This window comes from Elaeis guineensis, chromosome 6 (assembly GCF_000442705.2).
Source record: "Elaeis guineensis isolate ETL-2024a chromosome 6, EG11, whole genome shotgun sequence".
NCBI lineage: Eukaryota > Viridiplantae > Streptophyta > Magnoliopsida > Arecales > Arecaceae > Elaeis > Elaeis guineensis.
In genome coordinates this window covers 107,401,520-107,416,454 of record NC_025998.2, presented here as the reverse complement: position 1 = coordinate 107,416,454, position 14,935 = coordinate 107,401,520, and the positions used below count along the sequence as shown (strand labels likewise).

At 37.8% G+C, this 14,935-nt stretch overlaps 1 protein-coding gene across 5 annotated transcripts in view; it reads right to left on the bottom strand.

The window, feature by feature from the left end:
- LOC105033071 (protein IQ-DOMAIN 5) overlaps positions 1-14,567 on the bottom strand; it is a 15,085-nt gene extending 518 nt beyond the window's left edge. Inside the window, exons 1-9 of one of the 5 annotated variants that reach the window (XM_073259600.1) lie at positions 14,290-14,566; positions 14,110-14,213; positions 13,334-13,488; positions 9,356-9,473; positions 7,752-8,003; positions 5,706-5,933; positions 4,105-4,218; positions 1,221-1,710; positions 1-119 (exon numbers count right to left, since the gene is read on the bottom strand). The exon at positions 1-119 is cut by the window's left edge and continues 518 nt beyond it. In XM_073259600.1, coding sequence (XP_073115701.1) covers positions 1-119; positions 1,221-1,710; positions 4,105-4,218; positions 5,706-5,933; positions 7,752-8,003; positions 9,356-9,439 — 1,287 coding nt within the window. In that variant the 5' untranslated portion in view covers positions 9,440-9,473; positions 13,334-13,488; positions 14,110-14,213; positions 14,290-14,566. Of the gene's footprint in view, positions 120-1,220; positions 1,711-4,104; positions 4,219-5,705; positions 5,934-7,751; positions 8,004-9,355; positions 9,474-13,333; positions 13,489-14,109; positions 14,214-14,289 lie in introns of all 5 variants that reach the window. The other 4 variants (XM_073259602.1, XM_010907725.4, XM_073259599.1 and 1 more) reach the window with 4 other exon arrangements.
- Positions 14,568-14,935: the final 368 nt, after the last annotated feature.

The window sequence follows — 14,935 nt, the reverse complement described above, 5'->3', positions numbered from 1 at the left end:
ATCTGTAGGATTCAAATGGCGTTTTATTTCAGACCTTGGCGTATCAGTGATGGCTTTCTTAGCAGTGGCAGACTGGTTAGCTGCAATTTTGATGGCAGGGTGCTTTGCTGCTGATACACCTGCTTGTTTTGATAACATGGCGGTCATCAACTTTCACAGCAGTGGAAAAACGTTTTTGTATATGCAAGTTTCAACCAGGTATGAAAATGCTCAAAGCAAATGGAATGAGCAAGGATCACCAGGTGATGATGAACAATGCCAAATTAGGCAGACTATGAGCATGCAAGCTAGAACATCAGTTTCATGCTTGCAGGTTGCCACCCTACTCTGCCATATTACATGTTTATTAGGAAAAACACTACAAATACGAAAATATCACATACAAGAAAACCAGGACTACAGCTATCTAAATATCTAGACTCACACATATGCGTGATCAAAAGAAAGTATAATTATGTCTACTACATTATCAATTCCATACAAATATTCATGATATGTAATATGACTTACAGCAGCAAGAGGAGAAAGCCAGATCCAAAAACCTATGGAACAAGCCAAAATGCATTTGTTACCAGATGGCATACTAATACCATTAGATCATATCCTGCAAATCAAGGAACGCTATACCGGCCAGAATTGCCCGGTTTAGGATGTACCAAGCCATACTAGGGGTGGACCAGCACGTCTTCGCCCTTTGATTTGAGAAAACTAATAAAATAGGAGAGAGGGAGAAGGAGAGAGAGGAAGGGGGGAGAGAGAGGGGCATGGAGAGGCCAAGAGAGGGAAAGAGGGTTTTTGTGCGGCTGGAGGAGAGGAGGGTCGAAAGCCCTCTCTCTCTCTCTCTCTCTCTCTCTCGTGCGGTTGGAAGAAAAAACCCTCTCTTTCTCTCCCTCTCCCAGCCTCTCCCTTCGCCCCCCCTCCCCCTCTCTTGGCCCCTCCCTTCGCCAACACCCCCCTTCTCTTGGCCCCTCCCTTCGCGCGCCCCACCCCCCGTCTCTCTCTTCCTCTCCTTTTCCCTCGCCCACTCCCTCACTGGCTTTGGCTGCATCAGTACAAGCCCAAACAGAATAGCATGGCACCATACCTTACATACCACCGGGTAACTAGTACAAGTCCTGGTACCGGCACAGTATACCCTGCTGTAAATAGGTTTGCAACAAAAGATGCCGTAGCTTCAAGAAACTAAAAAGCCATATTCTGAGAGTATAAAGCAGACTCACCACTGGTTGGAAGGGACAGCCGCTTCTTAGCTTGAAAATCCAGCTGTGATGGCCTTTCCTTTGGATTGCTATATGACCGAGTGCCAAGTCCAGAAGGCCGGGAGATGGCTTCTCCAGAAACCTCCTCAGATGATGGCTTTGATTTCCCCTTAACTGATAGCATAGCAGAAGAGGTTAGCTGGCTCACAGATCGATTTGATGAAGAGCCACTGCCCTCAGAATGTGATGGGCCTGTTTTCTGGTTTAGGACATTGGAATGAAGATTTGAAATAGGCTTCTTCCCAGCAGGTTTGTTCTGAGCCCTAGTTCCATACTTTCCCTCAGGTGGTCCATTTTCATGAACCATGACCCCATCCTTGAGATTAATGTCAAGGAACCGGTTCTCCCATGGACGAACAGCCATCCATCGCTCCAACCAGTTCCACCCCCAGTTGTTTTTATCTGGCTCAAATCCTGAAGGAGCTACAGTCTGCCTGGAACCTGCCTGCCACTACAGCATAACCAAATTCGAAAGATATGCTTTGATTAATAGACTGCATGAAAAATAGTGTCCTACAATCAATTATACAGAAACAAATAACATCGGCTCACAATTAATTACTTGATTCAATTAACAAATGCTTCAGAAAGACCTGCAACTGCAAAAAAAGAAAAGGAAAAGGAAAAAAAGTAGGCCTTAAAAGCCCAAAAAACTAATTAGCCTCAAAGGCTGACATAATTATGCAGCTCTAGATGCTGCTTTTCATCTACTATTTGATCGAACTCTTATTTCATACACCAAATAAATTACAAGAGAATAAAGGATAAAGCAGTCTGAGCCAAAAAGCTAAAGTGCATACTAAGTGCCTGCCTGGTCATGCCCCTTTTCCCTTTGTTGAGGACAATGGGAAAGGAATATATAGTTAAGATATATTAGAGAAGATTAGATAGTGCAGGTTGAAAAAATAGTAAAAAACAAGTCCTATTTTTAATAACAAATATGTGGTTGATTGCTAATGACTCAACATTTTCAAACAACATGTCAGAGTGCCTCCTCAAACGTGCCTGTTTTCAGGTGGATATGGGACAGATCTGAAAGAGTTATACAATTTTCGGCAAATATTACACATTGATAGAATCTAACACAAAAAGTCATATCCCCCATTTTCTAATCCATAAGATAGAATAAAAATTGTACATTTGTTTTCAGAGAATTAGTAAAAGGCAGTAAAAGAATTTTTCATTGTACCATAACAACACTAAAATATCTGAAAACTATAAAGATATACTTATTAAATTTCAGTTGCTACTTCCTCCAAAAGGTAGAAAATAACGCATCGAGTTCATACCACAACAAAAGATAAAATTAAATTGTTTTAACCAGTCTACAAGACAAAGGCTTAATGGGTAAGCTGTGCATTTGTTCTTTTTCCTTTTAAAATTAAAGGCCTAATACAGATTACATCATGAAAGGTCTGGCAGCTCAAATGTATAAGCACCAATATTCTTGAAAGTGAGATTAGGGTGAAGCAAACAACCGTATGAGTCGTAATGGCCATCGATAAAATGGATTAGATTCATTGATTATGGAATGCTAACTTCCGATACTCAATGAAATGCAAAATCAATTCCTTCTTAAGATATTTTCAAGGATTAGAGCTCTCTCTTCTATTAACTACTTTCACAGGTAATACAAAGCCCAAACTTATACTAAGTATGTGGATTTAACAGTGAAGAAACTACTCAGAGAACATTCAGTATTTCAATGAGAGAAAGGCCCGCACGTTTTTTTTGAGAGAGGTTGTTGGGGGGGGGGGGGGGGCGGGGCCCACTATCATTATAACTATACAAGTCCAAATTTTTGGAGATGAGCCAGCTGAGAATCAAACCCAGAACATGTAGTTGCTAAACAGGGGCGTGCCACCAATGAGGCAAGCCAGACTTTAAATGCTATACTTCACAAATATATGACAGTGTATATTTACAAAAAAGAGCAAGGGTTAAATCCTCAGAGTAACCTTCAACCAGGGCATTTGAAAGCACAAATTTAAGCCCCTGTTGGATGGTGGGGCATCCCACCATCCCAAGAGTCTGGACAAGACTGGGGCAGGACGAGACATCCACTGCCCGAGTTTCATGGTGCAGTTCCAGAAGAAAACCAGGACAGCCTCATACCGCTGGATTTAAATCCTTATTTGCAAGATAACCACATATAATTTGACCTATATGTTTCAGTCAGATCCAACTGAATTTTCAAAAGCAGATATATTCTCTGGCAACAGATCTGCAGGTGAAAATTACCTGGTCCAAGAAACCAACATCCACTACGAGGAAAATGACCAAAAAGGTATGAAAAAGCAGGGTGTAGTATTCTCCGTGTTGAGAGACAACTCTGTTTAAAGGAAATCATACATAACATAAATCCACTTCAGTCTCAAGCTCAAATAAAAAAAGAACATAGATGATACCAAGGTGGCAGCCTATCATGTGCGACAAAATGGAACCTGGTTCGACGGAAACGTACAGAGAAAAAGTATCCACACAGAACATGAAATTGATGGATGAGGGTTTTTGGCTATGAATGTGGAAGAAAAACTAGAGCGCTCCTACATTTATAAGGTCTCTTTGTTCAATTGGCATATGCTTTAGTTGCCTCAATATTTTTTTTCCTTTTAACAGAAGGAGGGAGTTGCAATTCAGCATTATCAAATAATCTAAGCATATAACACAAGAAGAAACAATCAGACTATGAAGTTCCATGTCAGCCAAACTCTTAACAGCTATTTTGTCATAAGGATTCTCATGCTCCACTGCAACATTGCTCTACATCATGTCAAGCATTTGAAATTCATTATATTATGAATTAGGTGCGTTACATGGTTTTATGTTTTTTATTAAGGGTCACCTGATGAGTGAGAGCATATGCCATGGCTCTCTCACGCTTGGCTGCTGCTTCTTGCCTCTTTAACAACTTGGCTTGAATTTCTTCCACGGAGCCTACACTGTCACACCACCCTTCCTGCATTCAAATCATATGACTGAGAATTTCTTTTTATCATTTTTAGTCAGTGGTACATCAAAAAAGACTAATGGGATTGGACAACATTAAGTAATACATCTGATCTAACGAAAACTGATACAAAAGGTAGTGAGAATTTATGTTTTATGCACATTCAAGTAGTCCACTAAATGGTGGGAGAACAAGTGATAGCAAACAAGGGATTGACAACACCAAGGAGCAAGCATGGGAAAAAGCCTATAGAGAGACAGAAGAAACAGAGTAAAATAAAGAACAACCATTTTGTTTCAACAATAATATTTCATAGCTCAGCCGGTAGCAATAATTTATTTGTTAAAAGGTTAATATCTTGTTGATGCGTATCTAGAAAGAACCATAATGTGACCTGTTGATAGACATAGAAGGAAATAAAGATAAATGAGGAATGTTGAAGGAAAAAAAATCTTCAACCTAACAGGCACTATTTAGTAAGAAAATAATCTATTATTTTAAAGCTCAGGCTCATATGCTCAAATTCAAGGCCGTCACCAATTAATTGTTAATTTCAAAGAGAGCATAAAAATACATTCCACCATGGATATTCCCACAAACTCAAGTACTTCCTTGTCTACAAGCACACAATTGCATCTGAAATGACTCCCCACAATTATAAGTCCTCAATCGGAGCAAGAGCCATCATGAAGACAGCTATCTCCCAGCACACTATATATCAGAAGGTCAAAGATTCAATATCATTTCTCGATTTTAAAAAAGGCAAGAACTACAGTTCTCAGAAGGTCAAAGATTCCCAGCATACTGAAGACAAGAATTATACTCAAATCACATTTTCAGAACTACAGTTCTCCAGCATCCCAAACAAACCAAATGCCTGAAGTCTCACTTCAGAAAATGTGACTTCTCAGAACTCACTTCTCTAGAAGTGGCCACTTCCCACTTTGGCCACTTCAGTAACTTGCATGTGTACTGTATACAAACTAAATTACGCAAGTAAATTATTGTTTAATATTTTGCCAATAGTACCAAAGATGATTCCTAATCCATATGAGAATACAAGGTTTGACACTAGGGTAATCATTTTCTGAAAGGGATGAGTTAAATAGCTGTCAAAAGCAAGATTTAAGCTCTACCATCATCTGAATCTTTAACATGCAAGTTGCATTTTTTTGTAGCCATTAAAGAGCTTAAACCAGGTGCTTGAACAACTTTATGGGAAAAGATTTTACCCGATTCTGTATCAATATAATATATGGCTTATCATAAAAGGACATCAAGTATGAGTCAAGCAATAAAAAAGAAAGCTCTAATAAGGTTTCTCCTAGTTGTTTGCATTAACTGTGCAAGAGAAACTGAAACAACAAAAAAAGGAGCATATCATGGTATTTTTGAAGATGAAAAGGTAATCAAGATCCAACAAAAGGTTACATGTAAGTCGATAATAAACAGATTGTGATGGTAGCAAATCAGTTAGCAGGTATTAGGTAGCTTACCTCTGTTTCTCGAACACGAGCCTCAAGTGCTTGTTGTTGCTGAACCTTTTGCTGCCCCAACTGATTCTCTAATGCCATGCGAACTCGCCTGGCTCTGACACGAGCCTGAACTCTTACCAAAGCTTGCATGCAGCGAAGAGTTATTGCAGCTTGTTTTCTCACAGCATGACCCCTAACAAGGGCTTGAAGTCTAACCAGTCCTTTTAGAGCCCGTAATGCTCGTCTAGCCTGAAACAATGATATAAAGCATCCAATCATCATCATCATCAAAAGAAAAAAAAAAAGGACACACACACAAAATGCAGCAACCACATACATATTATATTCAAACAGATTGCACAAGGTTAAAGTTCCTAAGTGGTGGTTTTGCTAATCTGATCAGAATGTTTTTGACTGGAAGCACCAACTACAGATGCTGACATGAAAGGGGGGCACCGATGATGTTTGTTATTCTCAGTGCTGATCCTCCATTTTCAAAATCATAATACAGAAAGGTGTTTCTTAGAGTATATAGCTCATAACCAAGAACAACATGCAAGGAGCTCATGCTAGTTACTTTTATTAGAAATACTTGTGACAGAACTTTACTGCAAAAATGCCATATTCTATAGCATGAATGGCTATATATTGACACCCATGTTATGTCAGTTAAAAGTTGGTCAGCATCCAGTCAAAAGGTACATAAATATTTTCAAAATCTAAGTGCTAGAACTAACTTTAATTGAATTGAAATAATAGGACTTCCTAGAATAGACTAAAGTGCTGATCAGCATGCATGATACAGTACACCCAGATACACACCATGTCAGTGCCTTAACTAGAATGTGGCTCTGACATGGCAGCAACTTTGTGCCAGTATTTAGTACACAGCACATGATAAGGTCAAGTTGGTATGTCATCTCATACCTCAATCCACACCTCATAGTAGACAACCTTCTCCAGTTAACAATTTAATAAGCGTAATGTTGTTGCTATGCTAATAAAATGTAGAAAGAATCGTAAATGGAGGAACAGTTTTACCCATGCACAGAAAATTTCAGATTTTCTACTGTGTGCACACCCAGACATCCCATGACGATGAGCCTTGCATTCATTTTTCGAATCCCACAACTAAAATTTTCTGATAACAATGTGTCCATAATAAATAAATGGAGGTGTAAAAAATAAAATAAAATAAAGAGTTTAAGAGAGTATTCATGGTAGTATGATAAGAGATGCTGTGGTACCCACAGAGAATTGAGAGATCAAATGTCTGGAAACTCATAACTTCATGCCCTCACCACTGATATTCTTCAGGTAAAACAAAATGATGGAGACAGGAGGCAAACTGGGTTATACATATCAAGTCCATGCATACCCTCCTAACTCATAAAACTTCAGTTATGGGGGATAAGTAATAAATGAAAACAGGAAGTTCTAAGGCTTGGCACAACCTAAGGTTGCTCCATTGTAACATGGGTGTCAAAGGTTCGAAAAATAGAAACAGCCTCTCCACCCATGGGGGTAAGACTGCACATATCTTACCCTTCCCAAACCTCCTAGTTGGGGGAGTCTCATGCACTGTGGCCACCTTTTTTAGGAAGTTCTAAGGCTTCATATAAATGGTTCATGTGGAAATCCCCTACCTGCCACAATCTAAGAAGTATTGATGGACAATTGAGTATAACTATGTCCTATGCAATCATAAATACACCTTTATCAACTCATTTATGCAGGAACTAAGGTCCTTACGAGTGCCCTCCATAACACTGTCATTGTTTATCAACTCATTTGACTAACAAGCTGAAGAAGGCAACACAAACTGAATTCTACAACAACTAAGCTCAGTTAAAATATTGTTTGCAATTCACAATCTTGTTCATGTTATCATAAAATTATTTCTACGAGTGTAGTTATGTGTTACAATAGTGTTCACCAGATTACTTGATACAAAAATAAAACTACCACCTGATATTTTTCTAATTTGTTAATAATATTGTGATGTTTATCAGCAACACAAAATATAGGCACCGACATGCACATAATGAAAGAGACGAGATCCAGTACCAGGAAAGCTCGAAAAGCAGTTTGAATAACTGTGGCAGCCCAGTCCTCTCTTGAATTCAGTTCTGTTTGACCAGATGCCTGTACTTGAAGTGAGGTGTTGGCTGGAGAAGATGTGGAATGTGGGCTTGATTGAATATTGACATCTGCTGTCAATGGAGCAGTTCCAACAGCAAATTCATTATCCACAATAGGACCATCTAGATCAATAGAATGTTTCCTCCGGTGCCAGAACCTAGTAGCAGTGACCCTTTTCTGCAATGCTCATGGGTTGTCAAGCAGGTAAGAATGAGAACAAATCCGCCCCAATTTATGGAATGAAGCTTACTCTATATACTTCTATATCTCACATTATAAGTGGAGCACATGGATTTTGTAAGTATCCAGAAAAGAATGCAGAAGCATGCTGTTTTTATAATGGAATTCAAATAATAACATACATAATGTTAGCTCAAAAATCACTTATTTATTATTAAAATTGGGACACATTCCTAAAATTATCACTCACTTTTCGTCTCCTTCCCATGCTTCAGAGTTCTGGTTATTATTGCCATTCGCAATAAGAAGTTTGTCATTTAAGTTGTTATCCACCAGGAAAATAGCTTTTAGGATCTGGTGAAATCTTCAGACGTGCATCTAGGTAAGCTTCAAAACTGCTCTAGGTGTTCAATCAGATTGCGTAAGGCCTAGAAGATTGATGATTTAAGGAAACTTATGAAGTCTTGGACTGGTCATAAGCTGATAAAGAGTCCTATAAGGATTATGAGAACTGCATTTTCATCTTGCGTTAGTGTCTTATGATAATGGGCCACTGCATGATGACAGAGATAGATGGACTTACAAATTCATATACTGCTATTCGAGTATTGGCTATTGCTGGAGTTCTAAAAGCAACCAAATATCAGATGAAAAAGGACACCAAATTAAAAAAGGGACTAAAGGAGAGCATCAGATGTACATTTACAATCTTAAGAAACTTAGTTTTAAGGAGCCCAGGGCCTTCTTTCAATGGAATTTCAAGGAGAGGATTCCACTTTAGAAGTTGGCCTTTAATTGGAATTCTTGTCCATGAAGAATACCTAAGGAAGAGAATGGGAGCTTTACGCATTAACCTCCTTTCAAATATTTCAATATTTTGTCAGAATTGCAAATGAAATGGTGGACATATGTAAATACATCATAGATGGGTACACTTTTAAAAGATATTTTTAGAGACAGACTAATGTTAATTTTCCCAAGCTTGTGGTAGATCCTTTTGTTGTTGGTAACCACAACTGATTTTATATGAGTAATCAGTTAGCTGCTTAAAAGTATGTTACATATTAAAACTAAGTCAAGTCAATGGCAAGCTTCATATTTTTGTGGGCAAAAAAAAATCGGCATTTCCTTTTTTTATTTAAAGATTTGATAAGTTCTGAAACAACTCCAAAAGGATCAGAATTCTCCAAATTAAGCAAATTGACCGAATTGGTATCCCAGTGCCAACGTTTATGCAGAGTATTGATTAAGTTGTATTACATTGCAATATCATTCAATACCAATCAAGATGTGCATATAAAATCCAGTTGTATTCAATACCAAAACAAGTCAGGAAAAGACAGTCTAACATTTTCATCCTTATCTGAATGTTGCGACTTCTCTGGATTTCTTAGTCCAACCCATGATTTAAGCCACTTTACAGAAATACCCATTATTCTGATGCTTCAGTTCTCAGATAACTAGGACCTGTTAATGCAAATACAGCAATGATCAGTATTGACTTTCAGTAATCATTTCCTCTCTTCTAAGGCAGACAAAACATATAGAAACATGGATGACTAAATATAGTCATATATGTAATAATAGCATTGACATCTGTAAGAATGTGGCTGGAATCTGAGTAATTGAGGATACATCAAAATGTCTGGAAAAAATTGAAAAGCAAGGGCGGCATTACAATCCAAGGTAATATTACACACACACACACACACACATATACATACATAGATATGTATAATATGAACAAAGATGATTAAACTTTTAGGAAAATTTTAACTTGTTGGTTGCAGACAATCCACAGGAATGATTTGAAACTTTTTAAGCAAACCAGCATCAATTCTTGTATTATGCTTGATAAATAAGAAACCGATCCCTTAAAGAATGGTTTGCCACATGCTGCCTCAAGAAAAATTTCAAAGTTCACCAATAAATTCTACAATGATAACCTAAAAGCTTTTCCAAGCCTAAAAACTTGGTACTCAATATATAGCATTGATGTATCAATAAATCATTAATTTTTACCAACCAAATTTAGGCAAAATGTTAATAGTTTTTCTACCATCAAGTGCACTCTTAAGCCATACTACCATGCACATTCACACATGCACATATAGACACACACACTCAGATAAAAAAAAAAAAAAAGCTATATAATAAGGACCACTAATATCATATGCTGCCTATAGTGGTGCCATCAACTATGGTGATGAAATTCAAGATTTTGATTTAGAACTAATATAATTTGTGAAAATTTTCTCATGCTGACACTGAATTTTCATGCCATGAACAGAAGGGTAAATAGAAAAGATGGTAAGGGAAAACTAACAAGAAACTATATCTGCTTAATTAATTTATCAAAGTTCTCCAAAAAAACAAAATTACAGCAAGTGGGCTTATTTATAAACTGTTGGCCTTTTCTTGAGGAAATAGGGTTTTATAAAAAATCTCCTACAAATCCTTCTATTGGCTAATAACAATGAGGTGTGCCACATTACTTATTGCTTAAAGAAAAATAATCTGAAATAGGTGCTAAGTTGCCAGTTGATCAACTACATAATGTTTTCCTGCTGCTTCTCTTTCTCTCCCCAATTTTCCCTTCCATTTAAGCATTTCCTCATATCTTCCTTTATTCTCCCTTTCTCTTATTTTCCTTCATTTTTTCCTTGTTTTCTTCCTCTCTTTTTTCCCCCCTTCAACCTCCTCATCAATTCCTATCTTACCCCTAATTATATCGCTGGCCTCTAAAATGGCTGTCCCATCTTTTCCTTAATTAAACTTGCTGCACCCGACCTTTCTCACTTCTTATATTTCTTCTTGGGTGAGAGAACACACAAATATAACCTCTGCAGAACTTTAAATTAAAAAAGTTAAAAAGAAACAAAATCCTCTAATTACAACAGTACATTATCCTAAGACCAACCCAATTGTATTTCAGATCATACCAGCAAAGAGAAGCTTTTAGATATAGTCCTTTTCTAGGATTGTTATAGAACCATGCACCAGTAGAAAACTCCAAGGTTGCAAAGCAAATGATATGGTAACTAATAACTATAACACTATCAGACTACACATCGAAATCTCTTGTTTGTCCATGCTTCCACTAGGACATATTTCACTGAAGGTTCTTCTAAAGGTCAGGACCATAGAATGATGGAGACAATTATGGAAGATCTCAGGAGGGATTACTAACTTAAAGTAGTCATGGTGTAGGATTATAGTCACCCTTGACCTGTGTAGCTTACTCATCCTCCCTCCCTACCCCCAACCTAGAAAGTCAAATTCAGTTCCACGATTACGTTCTATGTAAGAAGAGGGGCTGGCTGTCATGTACCTCTTCTAGGTTAAGTAGACTCACAGGACAATTACACCCTTGGTCAGATGCCAGAATCAGGGAGCGTGGATTAAGGTGTAGGAAAGCAGATATTTTGGAATAAAAAAGTGCCTAAGAAGTGGGAGCAGATTCAATATTCTAGGGAGATTTTGAAGCACATACATCACCAAAATTTAGAAAATTCCAACCATCAAGGTCCAAAGCCCAAGGCTTTCTCATGGCTCTTCTCTTAAAAGAAGAGGCCTCCCATGGAAACCTGGTCTAGAGATTGGGAAAGTGCTGCTCATATAGGGTGGTCTCCATCTTCATTGCTTAGATCAGCCAAAAAAGTAGATTAAAACCAAGAATTCTCACCAAGAACCAAATTTACAAGGGAGAGTCAAGTTCAACTTTTGTTTTTTCCTTCTTTTTTCCATATTTTCCTTAACTTTCTTCAGTTCCTAGCTATTGCATCTGTTGTATTGTCTTTCTGCTTGATGTCTTACCTTTTATCTTATTATTAGTAAATATACACTTGCTACCTAGACTTTTTAGGCTCATGCAACTGCAACTTTTAGTACTTATGGGCATGTTCTCAAAGGAAAATCTAGCACAGTAGGTGTAAGGAACCTTTTGTAAGCTATCTTTATATAATAAGTAGTTTTCATATTTTATTGCATGAGAGACTATAGCCCATTGAAATTGTAAATATAGCAATAGTAGCCTGGTCAATGTCACTCATTGCTTTTCTTTTTTCATCCACCATGTTCCTCAAGTTTCAAGTTGCATTGCACTTTTTTTAATAGGATAAAGTTAAAATTGCTTAAATCTAAAACCAATTGTTGTACTCATGTACTTGCATATTATGACCAAACTTATGTACCGCAAGAGAGGGATATGCCCATTAAAAATGGTATTAAGGTGTTTTCGCCTAAAATTCATTTGTAATTCTTGCAATGTTTCTAAGGTTCTTAACTCATGATAGTTTTGTAGTAGATAATATTCATGAAAACGATCTAAAGTTATCTCAATTCATCAATTGTAGTCAATTTATTGCATTTATGGTACTGAATCATGTTAGTAACCATTCATATTATGTCAACATATAACACAGTCATATTTGCAAATAATCGTATAGGTACATGCATTGTACTCTTATACATCTACATGTGCAAATTACTGACCAACAACACTGTTCATAAGGCTTTGCTCTTATTAATAGTAATTCTAGCATAATTGCAGATCTGACCTTATTTCCACACTTATAATATTCATGGCCTCAATAAGAAATAGACTGAACATTTGATGCAGTCCTTATGTTTTCTACATTGCACCTATCAAACCTGTAGATCATTTCTAGATGATAATATATAATGAGATTTGTACCAAAAATGTCAAATATTTACATGCTTCATCTTTTAAGATTTTGGCACTACACCTTTCACCCATAAGGTAGGATTGATTGGCATGATTCTATTGTCATGGCCAAAATGGTGAGTCTAGTCTAACAGGGATCCATACATGTAACAAGCTAAAATTCCCTCTCTCCTGCATGTTTTGGGACATTTATCACGTGGAGGTGCAAAACTTACTGGTTCTATCACTCCTGAGCTATCATCAAAACATGGAAAATATTATATCATGAGATTGCTTTTGAATTGGCAAAGGGTTCCTCTCATCAAAAGAGATGCAAATTTAATGTGGTTAAGCTAGAAAAGGTTAACACAAATTGGAGGAAACTTGCACTAACAAATCTATTCCTTTTCTTATATTATCTCCAGGACTTTTTTTATAAAGTATTCTTGAACATGTTTTACTGGAAGCATTATAATCTATTATCCTTTCATGTGACTGATTTGTTCTTGTTATGAAGTATTACGAGCAACCAAAGTAGGCATTATTCAGAGTAGGATTCTCAAGCACACCAAAAAATAAAGCAATAGCTATGAACAAGACCTACTAATTCAAATATATGATCCTTAAAGTTTGTTTAAGAAGCCAGAGATGAAATATTTACTCGCTTGGAAGCAACCTGAAAATACAAATGGACACCAATACGTTTAAGAAAGCTCCATTTTGCATGGGCCCTGCAAAGACTTCTCAGCAACAAGAGCAAAAGAACCACGAGGTGATTTGACGGGAACAGGTGAGGCAGTTAGTCCATGGTCAAAACTGCCAAGTAATTATTAGATTCAACTATTACAACTTGAGCTGATCATAGTGATAAACCATAAAGCAAATAGACAACAACTGCATCCAACTGCATTTTTTACACATACAATATATGATGTCCACATAATTAATCACAAAAATAAAAATTATTTAAGTCTCATTGGTGCATATCTAGAGCCACATGCTGAAGCTCTAATACAAAACTCGACAGACTCATAGAACAATTTGCAACTTGGCAAGCATAAAACAGACACAATTGTCCCAAAAAGGCTTCTTACACTAGATGAAGGCTCTATGCAACTTGGCAAGCATAAAACAGACACTACTGTTCCAACAAGGCTTCTTACTCTAGATGAAGGTGAGAAGAATGGCGCATGTTCCCATGACCAATTTCGGCACTAAAGCCAAAATGATTCAATTTTGAGCCGTAAACAGCAATCGGACCTCATCAAACTGGCATTTAAACGATGAAAACGATGAATCCACGGCGAATCTAAGGATTCCGCACGAAACGCATCGAGAAATCACAACTCCAAGCCTTATGTCCCGAAACACCCAGACCCAAATCCCAGGCAGACCTCATAGAAGACCAAAAAAACAAACAAGAAAAGCTCACATTACCAAAAGATCCCAGGCGACCCAAAAAAATTCCACTGGCTACAAGAATTCAACGAAAGGAGAAATGGAGAACGCCCACATGAAGGAAGTGAAGAGAAAGCACAGATCTGTGCAAAATGGAGGTCAAATTACATCAAGAAAGAGAGGGAGAACGGGGGAAAACAAATCTGAATCCGGATTTACCTGAGAGAGCGAGTGATATAGCATTGCACCCTTTTCGTTTGACCTTTTTTCTCTTTTCCCTTGACTTTTTTCTCTTTTCCCCTTATCTTTGGCTGGCAATCAGTCTCTCTCACTCTCTCTAAACACTTTCTCCCGCTGTCGGATTCTGAAAGAAAAGAAATCCTCTCTTTCTCCCGCTGTCGGGGACTGGGAAGGATCCACGAAAGGAGCCCAACTTTTTTTTTTTTCCTGCGGTTCTGCTGCTACTCCTAATCCTTCAATCATCAATCCTCTCACTTAAACTCGAGCTGGAAGCGTGGCGACAGTCCATTAGTTCGAGTTGAGGTCCTGTAGCCGGCTATTGGGTGTGGGGGAGATGATATCGTGCCACGTGTCTCATTTGGAGGTCGTTTAGCTCGCTTCCGACCCGGAGGGGGTGACCTCATCTCTGGCTGCTAGTTGAATTATTGTCTAGCATACGGGGTTTGGTTGGTAAAACTTGGAAAGCAGTTGTATCGAGATCTTCTTAGGCTGCTCTGACATCAGACCGGTATGATCATCCATTTGTATTAAAAAAAAAAAAAATTAAAAACAGCCAAAGGGGCGCCGTGATGGTGGCTACAATGCACCAAGGATAAATGGGGTTAAACATATTTGCAGTGCCCAT